This window comes from Sinohyriopsis cumingii, chromosome 7 (genome assembly GCF_028554795.1).
Source record: "Sinohyriopsis cumingii isolate HCF-2022 chromosome 7, ASM2855479v2, whole genome shotgun sequence".
Lineage (NCBI taxonomy): Eukaryota > Metazoa > Mollusca > Bivalvia > Unionida > Unionidae > Sinohyriopsis > Sinohyriopsis cumingii.
Genome location: NC_142967.1, coordinates 66,780,884 through 66,802,650, shown reverse-complemented (window position 1 = coordinate 66,802,650; position 21,767 = coordinate 66,780,884). Strand labels below are relative to the sequence as shown.

General features: G+C 35.4%; 1 protein-coding gene across 1 annotated transcript in view; it reads right to left on the bottom strand.

Annotated features, from left to right (window-relative positions):
- LOC149795445 (heat shock 70 kDa protein 13-like) overlaps positions 1-21,767 on the bottom strand; it is a 36,658-nt gene that overhangs the window by 13,076 nt on the left and 1,815 nt on the right. Inside the window, exons 2-5 of the mRNA XM_089965230.1 lie at positions 12,710-12,799; positions 11,250-11,355; positions 6,330-6,474; positions 2,131-2,350 (exon numbers count right to left, since the gene is read on the bottom strand). Coding sequence (XP_089821356.1) covers positions 2,131-2,350; positions 6,330-6,474; positions 11,250-11,355; positions 12,710-12,799 — 561 coding nt within the window. The remainder of the gene's footprint in view (positions 1-2,130; positions 2,351-6,329; positions 6,475-11,249; positions 11,356-12,709; positions 12,800-21,767) is intronic.

The window sequence follows — 21,767 nt, the reverse complement described above, 5'->3', positions numbered from 1 at the left end:
CAATGCATGTCCATGAATCAAGATGACAACACTTTTTCTATTAATATTGTGTAAAAAATAATTATAAATATGCATCGATCACATTGCAAAAACCTTGTCATTAAAATCAACGTGTAACCATCTGTCTGTAACTATCTTTCTCTTTCCATTCGATTTACCCACCACTGCATAATGTTTTCTTTATCTGTTACAATGTATATTTAAATCTTTTCAATGTAAAATTTCTCAGCAATGATAATAGAACTATCTCCCTTTTCAATCAGTTCACTTTTTTCTTCTAAACTGGGTATTTTCTCTTCCTTGACAACATTTGGTACTTTTCACCACAATGTATTCTTTCCTTGGTGACTATACCAATGACAAAACTCATTTATAACTACCGTATTTGCCGGTCTATCAGATGGTACTTTTTGTCCAGAAAATCTTAGTTTCGTCTTTTGCTCCAAATAGACTAATATATGAATTATGTCATCCTTTATCACATTTTCTGTATGGAAAATAATTTTCCAAGAGTGCAAAAATTAATGTGTCAAAAATATTTCATTTTGGGGAAGAGATCATTGTTTGTAATATACATTATTTAAATTTAATTACAGGTAGGTGCGTTAGAATTTACAAGTTAGAAGATGAATAACCATGACAAAGACATGTTCCATCACAATCTTCTTCCTGCACAAAATGATCAAATAATCCATTTGCCCCATTGAGAGAGAGAGACATACATACAGAGATGTCTTCACGATTGTAAATCTGTAACGTTCACTTACCTGATGACTGATTCTACTTGTGTACAAGTGCAGTACCATATTCCATTATCAATTAATACCACTAGTTAAGCAATTCCTTCTAATTTTTGTTTCTACTTCCATTATTAAAAGAATCACATGGACTTGAAGTAGTATTTACATGCTAATTAAGTCATTCCAAGATAACACCTGTTTGAGGTCAAGATTCTGCAGACCAGATCAGATTAGCAAGGCTACCAATAGGGAAATGAGGCTACCCATGGGTATTCAAAATATATAAAAATTATTCAGAATTATTCAGAGAGCAAGAAAAGTGATCATTTATTTATGTTTAAAAAAATGGATGAGGTGGCAGAGATTCTGGCTGGGGTGAATAATACCTCATATTACCTCACATGAAACAAGGGGTCAATATGACAGGTTTACTGGTTCATAAAACACCAAATTCAATAAAACAAAGATTTATAATTAATCTTACGAAAATTCAATTAAATAGGCTTTAGAATTGTGCTAGTACCATTTCAAATTCATGATGCTAAGAATTTAACATTATATCACATGAAAGTCATTGATGCTATGACCATGAAACATTACGAATGATCATGTGATATGAAGAAATATTACATATCACTGGTTGGCAAAACATCCAATGAAAAACAACTTCTTTAAGGAATCATGTAATAAACAGGATGGTTTTGAATGGCTTCAATAAAACTCTCCAATTCATTGCATCAAACCAAGTCAGAATGTTATCTTAGCTCAATAATGATATTAGACATGACCTTAATATAAATTGGTCAAAACTGTAAACAAAAACCCACCAACCCAACCCACAAGAAAATAATAAAATCAAACAAAAAAATGTCCATATAACATGGACCTCCCAATGAAAGCTTTTTTCAATATGATAAGAGCAACAGAAGCATTAACTATTCAACTTATATTTTGAGATAAATGTTGATTTTCAAACTTGCATACAGTTTTCTTATCAAAAAGCCTCATAACAAATTTGGTTTCAATCTTCTTGTTGTTGTTGTTGGGTTTAATGCCATTTTCAGCACACGATAGGCTATGCATGGCAGCCAGCATTAATGGTGGAGGAAGAACCCAGGAAAACCCCGAGGAAGAACCACCGACCCACAAGAAGCTACTGGCAAGCTTTCTCAGATACCCACATAGGCTGAATCCTAGACTCAAACCCACGCAGACAGGTTTCAATCTATCATGTACTTCCAAAGTTATTAGGTACAACAAAATTGTGCTCAACTGATAGATAGGTCAGTATCAAAGGTCATATGCACACCCATGCACACTCCATATATGTGGCAGGGGCATATATGAACATTGACATTTCATACATGTTGTAAGAGGGACTAATAATTACCTGCCAGTGTTCCTGCCTTTCTAGTGTAGTTTCTCTGCATTTCATCAAACTCTGCAGGAACAGACATTACCACCTTTGTAACTGGAGTTGACAGGTTATGTTCAGCAGACTTTCGCAATGTGCTGATTATTATTGACCCCACATCCTCAGGAGTCACATATTTCTCCGTCTTGTTCACAGATATTACAAAACGCACCATTCCATATTCATCGGCCTCCAACTGCAAATTAATAAGCAAGCATATTAATGATTGAATAAATACATAAATAAAAAAATAAAAAATAAATTCATTAAATAATAGTTTATCTATTTAATTCTCACTACAGTCCTACTTACTTATATTGACATCACTTATGTTGACAAGATGCCTATATTGACAAAAATACAAAGTTCCGGTACCCTTGGTCTATTATTAATACGAAATTTGTCATGCTTGTGTTGATGTCGAGATAAAAAACATAACTAGACAAGTCAACTCAAGCCTGGGTCCCAACCTGAACAAATTCTGCGTTTTCTTATTGTTTATGTTGACAAGCTACTAGTTCTGACTCATACTTTGCTCAACAGTTATTTGATGTTGACACCAGGCTTTAATGATGTCACATTAACAAAATGGGCAAATTTGGTCCTCAGAAATTGATTTTATCTGTGACTTCTATAGTATGTGAACCATTCATCAAAACAAGAGAGCTACAATCATTTATAAAAACAATGCATCCTTCATCAAATGAAGTCAAAACTAAACTAAACTTGTATAAACGTAATGAAATCTATCAATTGTTGCATTTTCCTAAGTTATCAATGATTGGAACAAATTTATTGTGTCATGCAAGTTTCATTTAGGCCAATGTAAGTACATGTAGCATATAAATACCATAACACCTAACCAGCCACGTAGTGTTGGCGACTATGCATATCATGGTTAATCGTTTACGGACACATGTTGGTTGACAATAGATTATACAGAGCATAAAATGAGACTAATATTTTTTAAAGATGTGTTTATACACTGCATATATTTTTTTAACGGGATATGACTGGGACAGGAATTTTCTAACATGCGACCCATTTTTCATGTGCATATATTGTACTTCATGCATTATGGATTGTATAACACAAAGGTGACACAAATTATGTTGTCAGTGTACAAGTGTATTTCATACTAGTTTTGTCTTTGGTCTTCATTTAATCAAAATCTCCATTGTTTATTTTCTCAAAGTGTAAATCCCACACACTGATGACAAGTTACTACTTACAAATGAATTTCACTTTTATGGTAAAGTTTTTTTTTAGACACCCCCACCCCCTCATCAAACGCTTATCTTGACAGCTGCTTATGTCAAAAGTATTAACTCGGACCCAAGGATGTCAAGATAAATGGGCAGTATTGTATCAAATTGAAAAAGAATAATTTGATGGATTAGACAAAAAAAGTAAAGCAACAGACTCCTGTGTTTTTGAGGTTAATCTAAAATTCTTTTATACTGAGATTATTCATGTACATAGAGATATGCCAATCGATTGACATGCACAAGACAAAAGCCTGCAAAGGCAGGCTTGACAATAACTCATGGTTCCATACCTCAAGTTTTCATTCAACAATGTATCACAAACCTGCAAAATCAGGATGATATTATTTCAACTATCATTATTATAAATGTAGTTGACTGGAAGCAACTTTGTAGGACTATTATCACTTTATTAACACAAGTTCTTCAAAGGTACTGATCCTCTCCTGACTAAAAAGAATTTCCAAGAATCGAAGACAAGATGGCTTCTTTGTTGTAACTGCTGAGCATTGAACCATCTTCGATATTCTTCAGCAAAGAGTATCTAGATGGCCATCATGGTGGACAAAAAGTGGGGTACCGTTTTCATTAAGGACCAACAAAATGTCATAAGTTTCCTTATGAAAAGACCATGCTGACACAAACATGCATTCAGCAGAAGAAGCTAAAGCAAGATTTCAAGATGGCAATCATGGAGGCCATACTGGATGTAATGTCAGCACCATTCTTATAAAAATAACAAGATATCATCTGAAATTTGTTTGTAAGAACCACATGTTGATATGACCATGTATTTAGAGTAGCAAGTATGACTTTCAAGACTGCCACCATGGTGGCTGTACTTAATATCAGATCCACACCATTTTCATGTAGGACCAACTATACACAAATCTTCTTGTGAAACCTTCATGTTGATATGGTTTTCCATTTAGGAGGAATAGTGACAACAAGATTTTCAAGCTGGTTGCCATGCTGGCAATACCGGATGCCATCATTTAAATGTAGGACCAATCAAGCATCATAGCACAGCATAGTGTTCAGGTGACAATTGATTCAGGAGGAGTGGCAATATTCTTACTCTACATCCAAGCTGTCATATTTTTTATTTAAAACCAACTAGACATTGGGATGAATGTGTATGTAAAGTTTCATGGCAATCTTCTAAATAGTTGAGAAGGGGTAGCGATAAAAATTGGTGCTAACCGACATATGATGAGCAACATGTTGACCCAATAACACCTGGTCCACAATCAGAAGAATGACCAGTAGAGTTAATATAATTACTGATATGACAAGAGAATCGTCATAGTTTTCTATCATGTCTTGTTATCTTTGTCATTTAAAACCTTTGATGGATATCTGATCTCAAAACTGTGCTTAAATATCCCCAAAGATATTCTGACAATTTTCATTTGATTTATGAATTCTTTTCGATAGTAAAGGAGTGACTTCATGCTAAAAGTGTTCTTTATATCATAATCTACCATTTTCTTTTTTTTCATCTGTCAGTTATTTTTTCCATTTCTTTCAATGTAAATTGATAAGACTGAAAAAATTAGCACATTTTTGAAAAACTAAAACATATTGGATGTAGATTGTATTATTGATGAGAGAAAAAAAATAAACATACAAACAAAAAAAACAGGAGAAAAAGACAGCAAGTTTAGTTAAGTAATATTGGGCCACTAACTAGAATGCAGAAGACAAAGGACAGTAAATAAATATACCTGAGCACAGTGTTGCGTGTATACAATTACACTCACAAATAAATGTATAAACCTGTCCCGACTCAAAACCATACATTATTCCTACTGTTCTGCTGTATATGGTGAATAAGATTGTTCAAAGGTTTAATAGCTTCGATGATGTAACTTCAAAATCAGTATGCAGACTTTGACCTATTATTTCTGAAGGTAACAATTTCTAGAATGTGTAATTCAATAACTTTGAAAAAACTAAGCCAAAAATCAAACAATGGAATCAAATGATTTTTAACCCATTATTATTTATTTGCCAAATATCTAATATATTTACACAACCCAACCCCTTTCAAACACGGGCTGGGTGGCGGGAATTTTCCTACTATAAATTTTAGTTTTAGAATAGATCCTGCTTTGTGCACTCTTATACAGGCTTTTATTTTACCCATGAAACACCTTCACAAATTTTGACGATGCTACATTGTTGAGAACCGAATTCCTTTTTTTGTAGAAACTATTTTCATCTTTCAATCACAGTAATCTCAACCTTTGACCTTTCAACCCCAAAGTCAATAAACTTTTTATATACTCTAGGTACAAGCAATCCACAAAGCTTGATCCAGGTCTGATTTTTAAAACTATTATTATTGTGCAGAAACCATTTTTTTTCTTTCAGTCACAGTGTCCTTGACTTTTTTGAACTTTTGAAACAAATATCAATATGGCTTTTCATTACCCAATGTCCTTGACTTTTTGGAACTTTTGAAACAAATATCAATACGTCTTTTCATTACCCTATGTCCTTGACTTTTTGAACTTTTGAAACAAAAATCAATACATCTTTTCATTACCCAATGTCTTTGACTTTTTTTAAACAAATATCAATATGTCTTTTCATTACCCTATATCCTTGACCTTTTGAACTTTTGAAACAAATATCAATACATCTTTTCATTACCCAAAGTCCTTGACTTTTTTGAACTTCTGAAATAAATATCAATACATCCTTTCATTACCCCAAATGCAAACCATCCCCAAACTTTGCTAACTGTAGATGGTCGAAAAATTAACTTTATTGTGCAGAAATGAAATTTGCAACACACTGACAGACAACATCGAAACATAATATACCCTGCTTTATGACAGGCACATAAAAATTGCTTTAATAAGTGTTTGTCAACAATGAACCAAAAATTCTGACAGAATATACCTTAAAAGAATATTGTTTCTGCACTTGCTGTAATTCTGCTTTGGAGAACTTCCTCCCAATGAATCTCTTGGCATCATATATTGTGTTATATGGGTTGTGTTCTGCTTGGGCTTCAGCATGATAACCTACCAGAACACCTTTCTCACTGAAAATAAACAATCTGAACTTGAATGATGTGATACAAAAAAAGCCACAGCTTCAACTATGAAAGGTTATCAAAGGTTTTGATGGTACCGTTTGGTCAGGTCTGAAATTTCAGGTCACCAAAGTCTATGTACAGAATGTGTATATATGTTCTTGTATTGTCTACTTCTGCTGGAAGCAAGAGTCCCTCAAAGGAATGGACAATGTAAAATTTGAAACGAATTTTCAGGAATTCAAGATATAAGACCATTTGTTTATTTTATAACTGCTCAATGTTGAAACAATTTCTGATATCCCTGAGTGATAGGATTTTCAAATTAACTACTGTGGCAGTCACAATGGATGTAAGATTAGCACCATTTTCATAACATTAGACGACTCACCATCCATTCAGGAATTAGTGATATTCAATATTTTCATTGTAATAGCCACATTTAATATCAAATTGGTACTAATTTCAACTAAGAAAAACTGATTTTAGTAAAAATCCCATGTTGATGTGAATTTCCATTTTCAAGAATCAACAATACCAAGAGTTTCAAAATGGTTACAATGGTATCAAGACTAGATGTCACAGTGGCACCAACGTCATTTTGTACCAGCTATGGAATCATAATAAGTCTTCTGGTGAAAACCCAATGTTGGTATATGGCAACCATATTGGCTATGAGATCAGCATAATTTGTAGTTAAGACCAATCAGATACCATAAAAAGTGTTCCAGTGAAAACCTTATGCTGATATGACGAGAAGAAACATAAACAAGATTGCCTGAAAGGGCTTGAAGCATGATATCCTGTGTTCTGACTCACACCGGAAGGAAGAGGTGTTTGCATGTGCCAGGATTGTCACTGTGCACTTTAAGTTAGTGCTTGATAGCACAACATGGCTGCTGTTCTCGAATGAATGAAAACCAAATTCTGATATGACCATCCATTCATGTGGAGAAATGATAAAGATTTTCAAGATGGCTGATGTGATGGCTAATGTCTGAGAAGTACCATTTTTAGTCACGACCAACTAGACTTTGGGATGAATATGTGTGTAAAATTTCATAGCAATCCTCCAGGTAGTTTAGGAGGAGTTTCAATAAAATAATTTCAGCATCAGCTATTGCAAAGGTCACCAAAACAGATGGATACTGAAAGCAAATTTTAAAGTAAATTATGTTTCTCCAAGAATACTTTATCAATCACATTACATTAAGAGTATTAGCCTGCTACCTCGCAAATCCAGCCCTACTAAACAACAAAAATTTGTTCTTCCCTGTATAAGGCAATAGACAAAGGGCAATAACTCTTGCCCATTACCTCCCCTTGACACCAACAGGTGTCACTAAATTTTAACCAAGGGATTACTAACAAGGATGCTTGCATGGCAGGGTGATTTGGAATGTTTCTGAGTAATGTGATTGGGTAAGTATTCTTGGAGAAACATAATTTACTTAAAAACTTGCTTTCTCCTTCGAATATGTTCCCTAATCACATTATGTTAGGAGAACAAGTATTATGAGGAGGGGATGCTGAGTATCCGACCTCTACCTTAGGTATCCTTCTAAAGAAGAATAGCTGAATTCACCCATGCAAACGATAAACCATTCTCCTAATTACATAAGCAACACAGCTTGGAGCCACTTGACCTACTTATGGTTAAGATTATTGAAATCTTACCTACAAAATTTCACCAGCAAATCCAACAGGCTGTGTTGATTGATCCAGTTGGGTCTGGTGGATTTCTATGCTACCACCATTGAAACTACAAGGTTCAACGTTGCCTTTGTGACACCACATCTCTGATATGGTGGCTCGAAAAGGTTGACTGCATGCCCGCCAACAGCTTCTATTTATATCTTGGGTTGGAACATTGCATTTGAACATGAGGCTCACAGAGATTGATTAAAACTTCTGAGCAACTCTGATTTGGTGAGATGTCAGAGTACATCAAGTGTATGACCCACTTCAGCCATGAAGAAAGGGCTTGAAGCATGATATCCTGTGTTCTGGCTCACACTGGAAGGTAGAAGTGTTTGCACGTGCCAAGATTGTCTCTGTGCACTTTAAATTAGTGCATGATAGCACAATATGGCTGCTGTTCTCGACCTGTCTATGGAAGAGAGTGAGTAACAATTCTTTGATTACTGACAGAAGGTATATTGGGTTATGAAGCTATATTGTGTCAAGAGATCTGAACTGAAGAGAGTTCAGGTTGACATAAAGGACATGCAGCTCTCTTACCCTGTATGCAGAAGCTAAAACCTTCAGGAAACATGACTAATATGATAGTGACTTTAGCGAAGTGTAGGCTAGAGATTTTAATGGATTCAAAACGAGCCTAGGATTGGTTTCATATGGAGATAAAATGAGGGACATTGGTCGACTGAGACCAAAATTATCTAAAATTATTCAATAGGTCTACATCCTGCCCCCAAAATATTGACAATGCAAATCAAAAAAGGTTTAAACTTAGTAAAAAACAAAAAAAAGAGTCAAGGTAGACTTCCATGTTTTGAAGTTGCAAACAAATCATTTAAACTGACATTCTGCCAAAATGACAAAAATGCACAAAGCAAATATCTAGTAATGTATTGAAATTACCAAGTTGCTAAACACTGGCATAACTAACAGAGTAGTTTAAGTCTCATATCAGAGACCTATGGCCCAATTATGAACTTATGCACAATGCTTAGTTATTAATTAAACCATAGTTCTATCAGAATAGCATGAAATATGAACAAACTAAGCATAAATATCATGCATCACTTCCAAATTTCACTAAGGAGAGCTCCATAACAGATGGTATAAGCGAACCAAGTCAAAGGTACGTTATTCATAATGACCTTGTATAAGGTCAACAATAGTGTTGTGTGACCGTTTTCTTAAAAGACAAAGTTCCAAAAAGTGAAAAAGTCACTCAGAAATTGGCAGAAATTGTAAAATAATGCATATAACCTACAGTAGATTGATAAATCTACACAATAAATCCACAATGAACATTTTACCAGCAGGAACACAAAAACAGCTGGATTGTCGGAGGAGGAATTGTACGATGGGTGGTCTATACAAACCTGTATTAAAGCATATAGATAACATTCTGCTGATGTTACCAGTAAAGACATAAAGCTAAAAACTAGTGACACAAGGCAGTGCCAATGGGGGGGGGATAATGGGCAAGAGTTATTGCCCTTTGTCTATCGACTGGTATGGCTGTATTCGTGAGACAGCTGGCTAATATTCCTAATGCATTGTAATTGGGGAATGTATTTAAAGGAGGTGAGAACAGAGATAAAAGTTTCTGTGTTGTGGTGGAGAGGGTAGGGTAAATGGTTGAATGCTCATTTTATAATCACATCTGGAATAGCTCATAATAAAATAGTATTAATCTTATGAACTTGTTCACATTTCTGAGTAAATTACTTGTATTTATAAGGTCACCAATCTTTGAAAATCATAAAAACATTATTGTAAGAGGTTTAAAGACATAACATATCTACCAGTGAAAACACTGTGTAACAGAGCACTTTTCCTCTTTGCAAATGAATGTGGATACATACTAGTGTTAATGTTGATTTTGAACAATCAAAATCGTTTTTGTTTTTTAAATGACCAACAGTTATCTTCAAAACAACAATGAAGCTCAGTTTTCTATTTTTATATAGGTGAAATATTTATGCTGTGAGTTCACTGCAAGTAATGATGAACATTCTGCTAAACCTTGAGAAAACCTCAAAGTGCCAATTCATCAACGTTTGGCTCATTAAAAAACATTGGAGATGGTTCTCCAAAATGAACCATATCAAAGAAGCTTGGACAGAAGTAAACTTTTTTGTTTGGTTCCCTTGCTAACCTTGATCACATCTATGAATGATTAGGATATGCCAGTGAATAATGTTAGATACATTAATGATGCTATTTACATAATAATATCAACGGAGTAAAATTGTTCAATTGAAACAAGTTGACTTTATTACATGTCTGTGTCCACTAGCTCTTACACAGGTAAGATCACGTCTTTAATTGGTTTTTATTTAACCCCTTGATTTGATAAGAAAGATGTATTTATTGTAATAATACAAAGCTGGTGTAATTTTTATTGACTGTAACAATGCATATCAACAGAATACAATTAATACTAATTAGATTTTAACAAAATGCTTTGACAGTTGATCAAAATCTTTCACATTTTAATACAAGAGGGCATATCACATTTATAATGAAAACACTGAACCAAATTAAAAGATAAAACTGAAACATGAAATTCATTTGACAAGACTTATGTAACTGATATTTATTTCTTACAGTGTTAAAACCCATATGCATTTGGAAAATTTTCGTTGGTCAACATTGCATCATATATTATCATTTACAGTGTACTGAGAAATTTTTATAAAACAAATTCACAAATACATGACGTTTTATTCAAAGCAGCAAATGTCATGATGCTGATCACAAATTTCAAGACACTAACTTAAGTTTTTGACAATAAAATGAGCAGCATATCAAGGTTTTGCTTATTAATTTTTATCGCAATTTTATTAAAGTTCAGCAAATATCATCTTGGTATCTTCTGTAAGGACAAAGTAGGATCCACCCAAAAATGCCCCCATTTTATAAGCAGGTTATCAGGGCAAACTGAAATGAGGGAGCAGTGTAAATGTACCTGGATAATTACCTGTAAGGACAAAGCAGGATCCACCCGCAAATGCCCCCATTTTATAAGCAGGTTATCAGGGCACACTGAAATGAGGGTCGGAGCAGTGTAAATGTACTGGGATAATTACCTGAAAGCTACAACGCTAGGAATACACTTGTGTCCATCTTGTGTATCCAGGATATCTACTTCACCTGTAACAGCATGATACAGCCCTACACAGGAGTATGTTGTTCCTGAAATAAATAAGATAAATTTTAAGATGGACATTGACAGGTGCTCATTTCAATGAAATTGATGAAACAAGCCAAATTATTTCTAACTAGACTGAAATTATTTGACAAGATTCATAAAATGAAGTATGGTGAAATCAGTGACTTGGAAATGCATTTGGATGCCTTGGTCATTATGCTTGTCCTCTACATGATTTTATATCAATCGTGATGTATGAGGTATTATTATATGTTACATAAATAAAAAAAATGATATGGGTGTATTAATGTAAACAATACAAGAGTCATGTGAAAAAATAACTGCTACCTTTCATTGTTTTTAATGAAAATCTTTAAGCCTATGTATACATAAACATAAAACAATTTAGTTCTCTCAATAGCGCTCCAAAACTAGATTTTAAATTAGTGCTGTAACAAGAGATTTTAAATCTCAATAGTGCTCCAACAATAGATTTTAAATCTCAGTAGTGCTCCAACAATAGATTTTAAATCTCAATTGTGCTCCAACAATAGATTTTAAATCTCAGTAGTGCTCCAACAAGAGATTTTAAATCTCAATAGTGCTCCAACAATAGATTTTAAATCTCGATAGTGCACCAACATGAGATTTTAAATCTCAATAGTGCTCCAACAAGAGATTTTACATCTTTTGGTTATGATTGGGAATGGTTTGTTACACTCAGCACGATCAACTTCAAGGCTGATAGAGTATACACGATTCATATACATACATTCTGTCATCTTGTGCCAACCTTCAACTGAATGAATGTCTGAAAATTTAAATTTGCAGAGTTTTATCAAAGGTATGTAATCCTCCAAAATGTTGTCCTCCACCTGCAAAAAGGTTTCTTATCAGACTTTCCCATCAACTCATTTGCAAGATGAGTCCAACTGCAAACAACACAGACACTGATCTGCCATTACACAATGTGCCAGTAGTGCAGGGTCTATTTTATTTTTCTACTGAATCACTGCACTGAAACTCTGATCTGCTGGCACATAATGCAATGGCAGATCTTGGTCTCTGCAGTTTGCATTTGGACTTGACTTCTAAGCAAGCATAGATGGCATATATCTTTCATACAAAATGATAACATTGTTCATAGCAATGATGCTACTGTTGCCACAGAAAAAGTGATCCCTATGCAATACGCTGTTTAGTTACTCCTTACAAACTGCACAGATCCGGATCTGCTGGCATGTTATGTGACTGCAGATCTGGGTTTGTGCAGTCTGCAGTTAGACTTGTCTTATGAGCGAATATACATGGTAGCAAGAATGCACTGTAGACACCATGTGACCCTAGGAATTCTGAACACCACTTTCTTCAACTTTCATCACACAGTTATATATTTACCCAGGTCAATCCCTACAATCTTGGGTTTTGGAGGAGGAAGATACTTCTGAGCCAAGTAACCAGCAAGAAGAAGTGCAAGTATGGAAGTACCTGCAAGAAAATGAAAGAAATGGATAAAACACTGTCATCATGTATGTAAAGTTCAACTGTCAGTGTGTTGTGAGACGTATGCATCATGATAACCAATATACATAATCCTACTTTTGCACATTGACCGATCACTAATTTATCATTGCACAGTGGCACAGTTACTATGCCAGGATTGCAATCGTAAGGACACTGGTTCAAATCCTATCATTTGATCAGTCCAGTTCAGTTACTGTGGTGTGCAGAGCACATTACTCAAATTAACTCTGCTATAAATAACCTACCTTCATTGTTGTAAAAAAAAGAAAAACACCCTTTCACACTATCAACAACTGTAAGGTCCAATGTCTGGACATGTAAAGAAAAAACTTACAGATGAAAGTCAGAAATGTAAAATCGGAATGTGTGTGTCTTGCTTCTTTGCTAATATTTATCCTGTTACTTTTGAAACAAATTCTGGAACACTGAGTGTCACAAGCAGAAACAAATTTCTTCTAGCAAAATGTTTCTTAAAAAATACTTACCTGATCGTAATAACTTAAGGGAACAACTACTACCTTGCAAATCCCATCAATCCAGGCTAAAACATTTTAGCCACGAGTCTAAAAGTTGTCTGTCCACATAGCGTGCTGACTCAGTGATCTCCGCTTGATACAAGGATTGAAGCCAATTGCCAAGAATACTTTAGTTACTACTGGAGTGGAGTGCACACTCTATATATGGATGCAACTGCAGGAAGGCAAAAGGATGTATGACTAGGTAAGTAGTATGGAACAAACATATTTTACTATTCAAGTATGTTACCTGATTATAATAACTACTGAAAATAGGTACAAGGTGGAGTGAGTTATATCAACTTATCTAGAAAAGTCATCTTCAGTCTCCTGAGGTATGTGAGGCAGCTTCAATAGAATTTACTATATATGCCTGGTAGTGGCTTCTCAAAGGGAAATATTTCTGTCCTGCGAATCCAGTGGAAATCATCAAGTCATATCCTTAGGAAGCTTTGAATGACCCAGGAAGATAACCTGTTAAGCCATGGCAATATGCCCCACCAGGTCTTGCTGAGCCCTTTAGGGCGTATGATCTCCGAGATCAAAGCTGGAGAAAGTGTACTCTGATCTCCATCCTCTGACTTGCATAATATTAGCTAGGGAAAAGTTAAGCTTCAATGCAATACTTCTTGCAAGAACCCTAACTTCATTAGCCAAGCTGTGTACCAATTTTATTTCATATGGTTGTTTACTGATACCAGGAGCAAATAACTCATTTTATCCAGGATGACAGTGCTGGTGCTGATATGTTTTTCTGTCACTCTTTGAGATGAAAGAAGAGGTGAGCACTTTCTTGATGCATGTTCCAGATCAGTCATTTTCTGGTACCACTTCAGCGGTCTCACTGGGTTCTGTAGACAACCTTGAGATGAAGTGTCCAGAGAAGAAAGATTTATTACCATAAAAAAACCTCATTTCCCATGAATGGGAGCCTATTCTTGGCAATGAAACCAGGGGCTGTCGTAAGTGACATTGACCCCTCACATGAGCACTGCAAGAGGTTTGAGTCAACTGATAACACATCTATTTCACTAATTCTGCCTGGCGTGACTAGTGAAAGCAGGGAACAGGACTTATATGAGGCAAACCAATTAAGAAATAAAGAATGGTTAAAGTGATGTCAAAGTGCTTTCAAAGGATAAGGGATTTTCCCTTCAATGATTCTCTCCACCACTTATTGACAGAACTGTTTGGACGTGAGCACTTGTTTAACATGATCCAGATGTGCAGGTTTAACTCTATATTGGGACATAATGACTGCTTGGGAAGATGAGGAAAAGTCGCTATTTTCCGGGGGATTTCCGCTACTAGATTTATGAGGTTGGTGATTCAAGAATTTTCCTACTTGAGTTGATCAGTTAGGATGAAGCAACGCTCTGACGTTCTTGTTTTCCGTATCCCGTCAGAAATCATAGGTGTTGGTGGGTAAGTATAGGCATTCAAACAGTTCCAATCAATGGAAAGAGGATCAATACACATGCACACAGGTCTTTGGATCAGGGACTAGTGAGACGAAAGTAGGGAGTTTGTATTCCATCTAATCCCAAACAGATCCACCATTGGTTGATGCCACCAGTCAAAATGAGGGATGAACAGACCATTCTATTCACATTAGTTGATTCTTCCGTGACAATAAGTCCACTAAAACATCTAGTCAGAGTGTAATATAACGAACTTGTAAATGTACATGGATTTGTCACTGAAGACACCACCTTAGAAAATCTAAAGAAAGGGCATACAAATCGGTCTTGGTTTCTCCTTGCTTTCTGACAGAATAAGAACAATCTTTCCATTTAGCTCCTCCTGCCACCAACGAAATGCTTTCAGTATGGCTTTCATATTGAGGATGTTGCCATGCAAATGATCGGCCACACTCTCAAGGTGAGACCATAAACCATGTTCAGTTTTTTGGAAGATCACTGTGAGAAAAAGAGTCAGTTGATGCTCAGGTCACTGATGAAGATGGAGGACAAAAGTCTGCTGGCAGCAAGCTGAAGATTTTCTATATTGAAGCCTGGAAAACAATCTTTCTCATCATAGTGACATCTAGCGAAGGCAAGGGGGCTTGCAAGTAGATCTTATCATCTCTGTCAAAAAGGGGACATGGTTGGTCCTTTTTAATTAACAAGTCAACAAATGCCGCAACTTCCGCCCAGGTTGTTGACTGAGAAGGACAAAACTCTGGTGACAGCAACATAACTCAAACATTTCAAAATATAGTAACCTTGTAAGATTTTAATTCAGAGAAAACTGAAAATTACACTAAACCTTAAGGAATGGGGGTGGGTGGCGGTAGAACCAGACCTTGCAAGATCAAATGTTTATCTTAAAACCCAGCCAGACCTGTTATTTCTGAGTAGTGCAAAACCCACCCATCACTACAACTTAACTGCCAAACAGCCCGGACTGCTAATATATCACATGTCTTAAAGTTAGCGATCGGCAAACAAGTAAATAAAGAAACTAACTTTCAAGATACTATAATGTAAATTTTGATGTTCTCTGATATTTATTACAATGCATTTAATTTCCATTTTAAATCAGATGACTGCATGAAATACTAAACAGATGCCATGTAGATTCCAGGTTATTCAAGAAGAGTTACTCTGATATTGCGGTAATACCAAACAAATATCAGTATGATGGCATGTACTTGTCCCGATGTTGGAAACTTGCTGCAAACATTTAAAACGAACTTGAAAAATGGATGCTACTTTAAAGCTGTATCAATTAATCAGACATACTCATAATCAGGCCGATTATTAGAACAATCAGTATAATCGGTATCGGCAGAAATAATCGGTGCTGATGTAAACAAATTTCCAAAATATAAATTCAATCATAACATTCATCTTAACATGGCTTGAATTTTAAATCAGAATTAAATAGTGGAAATAAAGGAATAAGCATTTGATTTGGGGGTTAATTGAAAGACAATATTTTCTTAAAAGTAAATACCTTTTAACACACTTGCTGTAAACTACTGCTGATTGTCTGCACACAACAAATTATCAGTAACATTCATGCACTCGTCCCAATCACAGCAGCCAACCAGCCAATGAGGCCTTGTGTGGCTGTTGAACTTCCAGCATACATATTAGCAAATAGCTAGGCAGATTAGATAGATAGCTAGCGAAATTTCCAGCTACTACAAAACTATGACTCACAAGAGTTAATCTGTTCTTTAGCCAGTCCTGCAATGCTGTTAATCAATGAGGTAGCAGCCTAAAGCAGCTGAACGCTGACATACAAATATTATGCAGCATTGATATTGGCATGCCAGTGCCAGCAATGTTACCCCTGGATACCCAAGCTGCTGAGCTGCTTCAATGCACGACTCACCGCATGGTGTGTTCATCCATCCAGCTACATGGACAACTTAGTAGTAACTTGATTTATTATGTTGTTTCAAGAGCGCAACTCGGTTGGATTGTAAATATTGAAAACGATTGTACACTTTTAAATATACCACCAAGCCTATGCATAATGTGGATCTTGAAACACTCAGTTTAGTCTGGAATTACTTCAAAGTAAATGCAGTCGACAAGTCCAAAGCAAATTGCACACTTTGCAATGCAAGCATTTCTAGAGGTGGAAAGGATTCTAAAAATTATACGATATCAAATCTTGTCCAGCACTTGCGCTGAAAGCATATTGTTGAACATGGCCTGTTTCTGGCCGATAAAAAAGAAAAGTTGTTTGCTCAGTTGCATTTGATGACCCAAGAGTTATTAGTTGGCACAAAACTACTGCAGAGTTCATAGCAGTAGATGTGCAACCATTTTCAATTGCTGAAGACATTGGATTTCAATGTCTGATGACCAAGGCAAAACCAAGCTACAAAATTCCAAGTCAGAAGTACTTTACCACATCTTTGATACCTGACATGCATAAGGCAATACAAAGCAAGGTGCATGATTTAGTTTCTGCCCAATCTGACGTCAGTTTAGCATCTGATGCATGGTCAGACCCCTTTCGGCATAGCCTTCTTTAGTCTTGCGACACACTGGCTGATGGAAGACTTTCAACGGAAACAGGTGATTTTAGCAGCAATGCCTCTCGATGAATCACACACTGAATGTTTAGTGAGCAAACTGGATAAATTATGCGAGGAATACAACATTCCCAAAACTCATATCCATATTCTTCTGCGTGATGGAGGTGCAAACATGGTTAAAGCAATGCGGCTGGCTGAAATTGACAGCATCAGCTGTTTTGCACACACACTGCAGCTCATCAGTGATGGCATTCTGTCGCAATGAGCTGTCAAAGATGTTTTGGTGATTTCGCGATCCATAATCAGCAAGTTCTGGCACTCCAGCAGCTCGAACAGCAGCAGCAAAAATTTGGCACCACCCATAAGTAACTTATCCAGGATGCCCAGACACACTGGAATTCTACATACAATATGTTGGTTTCATTATATTAACAAAAACAAGTCTTGGAGGCTTACACTACTCTCTATGACCTGTCTAGCCTAACAGCCCAACAGTGGGTCTTGATTAACAATACTGTGGACATGTTAGGCCCATTTGCGGACATTATCAAGGAAATAAGTGATAACCAAACATCAGAATCCGCCATTCTTCCTATGCTGAAAATGCTCCAAATGTTGCTGGCTTGACAGCATGAAGCAAGTCAAGGTATTCAGACAGTGCGCCATGATATGTTGACGTCACTGAACACACGTTTGCTGACACTGCCAGCAACAAGAAGCTTGTCTTGGCCACCATCTTGGATCCACGATTCAAACATCGCCTATTCAGCGAAGAATTACTTGTGACCAGATCCAAAGAATGGTTTAGAGCAGAATGCATCATAGTTGCATCAGCTGACAAGCAGGAGGAACCCCACAACCAAAACAAGAAAAACTGAAATTGAAACAAACGTCGCTGGACCATCAATGTTGCATCTCTGGGATTTGTTTTTTTTGGCCTGTGACGAACCTGTCCGTACTGTCAACGAAACAACCCACGTGGATGATGCAGTTGACACAATGCTTGAACTGTATCTGGCCAGCCCTCTGTTGCCACGAGAAGAAGGCATATACGGCTGGTGGAACACTCACGTTTCAGTTCCCCATCTTGACCAAATTAGCTAGATGCTATTGGTCCGTACCAGCTTCAAACATTCCAAGCGAGCAGCTGTTTAGTGGCACAGGCCAGAATTTTTCGGAACGTCATTTATTGAAATCTAGTAATGGCGACCTGCATCACTGAACGGAAGTTAAAAGACTAGCTGAATACATTTTCATTCATTTATATCTTGAATTGGCAAACCATAAGTTTTATCAGTGTTAGTTTTAAAGTTTTTCAAGTTTTATGTTTGTTTTCTATAAATAGTAATGTACTTCTCATCCGGTTTCTGTTTGTTTTTGTACAGAAGTTCAAATTCACTTGCTGCATAAACAACCTTGTTATAACTCACATGGCAAAATACCTGCTCATATTACACTAATAGGTTTGTTTCTGAACCAGTCATTGTTATAGAACAAATAATAATGAAATAATTGGTCTCATGATAAATATCGGCAACTTTAATAATTGGCTGTATGTGGTATCGACATAATCGGCAAAAAGTGACATCCGTACAGCTCTATGCTACTTCCATGGTCCTCACTCTGAAACCTCTGCCCTCCAACAACAGAAACCTGTGATGAGGGAGTGGCACCAGGATTGTCAGTGGGAATGGGCCTACCAACATCAGCATCAAACTACATGTTGACCACAGACTGTTTGAACTCTAGGTGTTCCATCGAAAATGAATAACTCATTTACAATTAAGTTTTGAAGTCAACACCTGTCAATTGCAAAATCCACTAGAAAGCAAAAACATTAACATATATCACATTTTGACTCTTATATGCTACCAAAGATTCAATATATTGGTTCGTGACAAATATGGTAACCATGTTATTTGATTCTTGCATAACATCACTGGGTATTATCAGACAACTGGTTAGCAATTTGTTATAGTGATATCGATTTTAAGAAGATATAGATTCTATCTGAGAACATGGAGTATCACCTGTTTAAAAACTGAAATTCATGGGCACATTTTTAAAATAGTATGCTCACCAGCAATCCAGACATTTCCCGAAATCAACTGGTGATGCAAAACTAGTAAATTATGGTCATCCAGTATATATAAGATACGCGTGATATTGTAGGAACTCCCCCACTCTGATATTTTGTCATTTCTTGCTAAATTAATAGCATTTTAAAGGTCTGTGCTCCTCTAATGTGGGATGAAAGTTATTGGAGAAGTAAAAAAAAGATTCTGAAAATTATATCATTTTGATCATATGTCATCAGTGAATCTTTACCGGATTAGAGGTATATATATATATATATATTTCTACCACATACATTAAAAATAACATGGCTTTAAAGTGTTAGTATAAAGCACTTTGATATACCAATACTATTGGTATATCAAATTGTAATCTGCCCATGGCACAATAATGTGCATATATAAACATTTGTGCAACTGTGTTTTGTAGATTCTAGGTCTATATATCAATAATACATTTCCACTCATTAATCATTAGTGATGTATACAAATAACAATAAAAAGTATAAATAATCTGTTTTCTAAATGAATTTAATATGGTACACAATATCATCGTAATCCTTTCTACTATCTGTTATACCTCCCTCTCTCATGCATATGGGACAAAATACACAGAAATATGGAGAGAACAAAAATGTGGGCTGGATGAAAACCTTAAAACTGAACTTACACCATGTAACCTACAAGAATATGGTTTATGGTAATGATATGCATGCACTTTCCATGGGATTTATCTACAGTGATTATATAATCAATGACATGAAGTTGCAACAACCTCTCAATATTATACACTAAATTTATCGGTTACATGGCACACATATTTTGACATATTTAATGCTTTGTTGCTGTTTTATCTTAAACATATTATAATGTTTTAAAAATAAATTATTATTAATTAAATATGAAAATGTCCCAAGGCCCCAACTATCTCTCTCTAAGGACCATCACAGCAAGATACAGGTGAAAATCTATGAAAAGGAAAGGCATTTAAGATTTTCACTTGTGTTATACAATGATGTCTCTGTACCTATGAATGATGGTAAAAGTTGTCAAACCAACCACGGGGGGAGGGGGAGAGAGAGAGAGAGAGAGGGAGGTGGGAAGAATTTTATGGTCAGACGTAATGTTATTAAAGCAGAATAATGACTTAGATCAACTGTGAAAATATTAAAATATTTTAATTATCTCTTGTTGGTTCGTCATTTTACTTAGTTTCTATTCCACACTAATTTCCATGCACCTGAACATGAATGGCTGAGTGTTCATGTGAATGGCTAAGCCAACCATGTATTTTTTTGTGTTCTACTTTCTTCATTAAATCATCTTTAATGTTTAAATCATAAGTGTATCTTATATTGATTTAATCAATGTGAATAAAAATAGAAACTCAAAAAAGAAAACAATCAACTTATCAATTTGCAAAGTTGATAGTAAATAGCCACAAAAGACACAGAACTACATTTTGTAGGACACTTATAAGGGGAGTGAGTTCATTTACTCAGTCAATACACAGCTGCTATGTGAATGAAATACAATACTTTGGTAGACTGTTTCTGTCAGCATTTCGGTTGAGTAATTAGGTCAGTTTTTTTTTAAATAGTTTTACAAACTTCAACGTAACAATGCCAATAAATAGCAAGAGATAATAAGCAAACTAAACTGATCATTTAAAAAAATTAGTATGTTGAAGAAACAACAATTAATAAGATGTAATGTGTTTAAAACTTTCATTTATGGGGAAAAAAATTACTAAAGAATTTAGAAACAGACTATATGCTGGGGAATTTCTTGAGAATCCCGTTCTTAATAGCAGCAAGTTGACATGTTGTATAACATATAAAAGTATGTGTGGGACAACTTGCAAAATTGGAAACTTGGATCAAAATGCAGTATTGTTTTAATGTATACATTTCCATCTTTTATATAATGTATTTTATGATTCTAAAAGATGCATAGTAAATAGGATTTTCAGGGTTACAAGTTTAAGAAGGTCATGGAGTGGGTCTTCATGTTGACATTTAAATATTATATTTTCATATGGAATTAGGGTAGAAATGTGAGATAGTTTTGTACACTTCAAGAATATTACTTCCTTAGAAAAAGGACAATCGTTCTTTCTTGATACAAACTGGATATTCAATCAAAAACAAACAAGTGATCCTATGTTTACAGGAATGTCGTATCGCTGCGCAGAATTGCCCAACACGCAGAATTGGCCAACATGGTACATGTATGTGTGTGTGTGTGTGTATATATATATTTTATATTTAAAGTGTTGATATAAAGCAATTTGATATACCAATAATATTGGAATATCACATTGTGATCCACCCATGGTAGACATT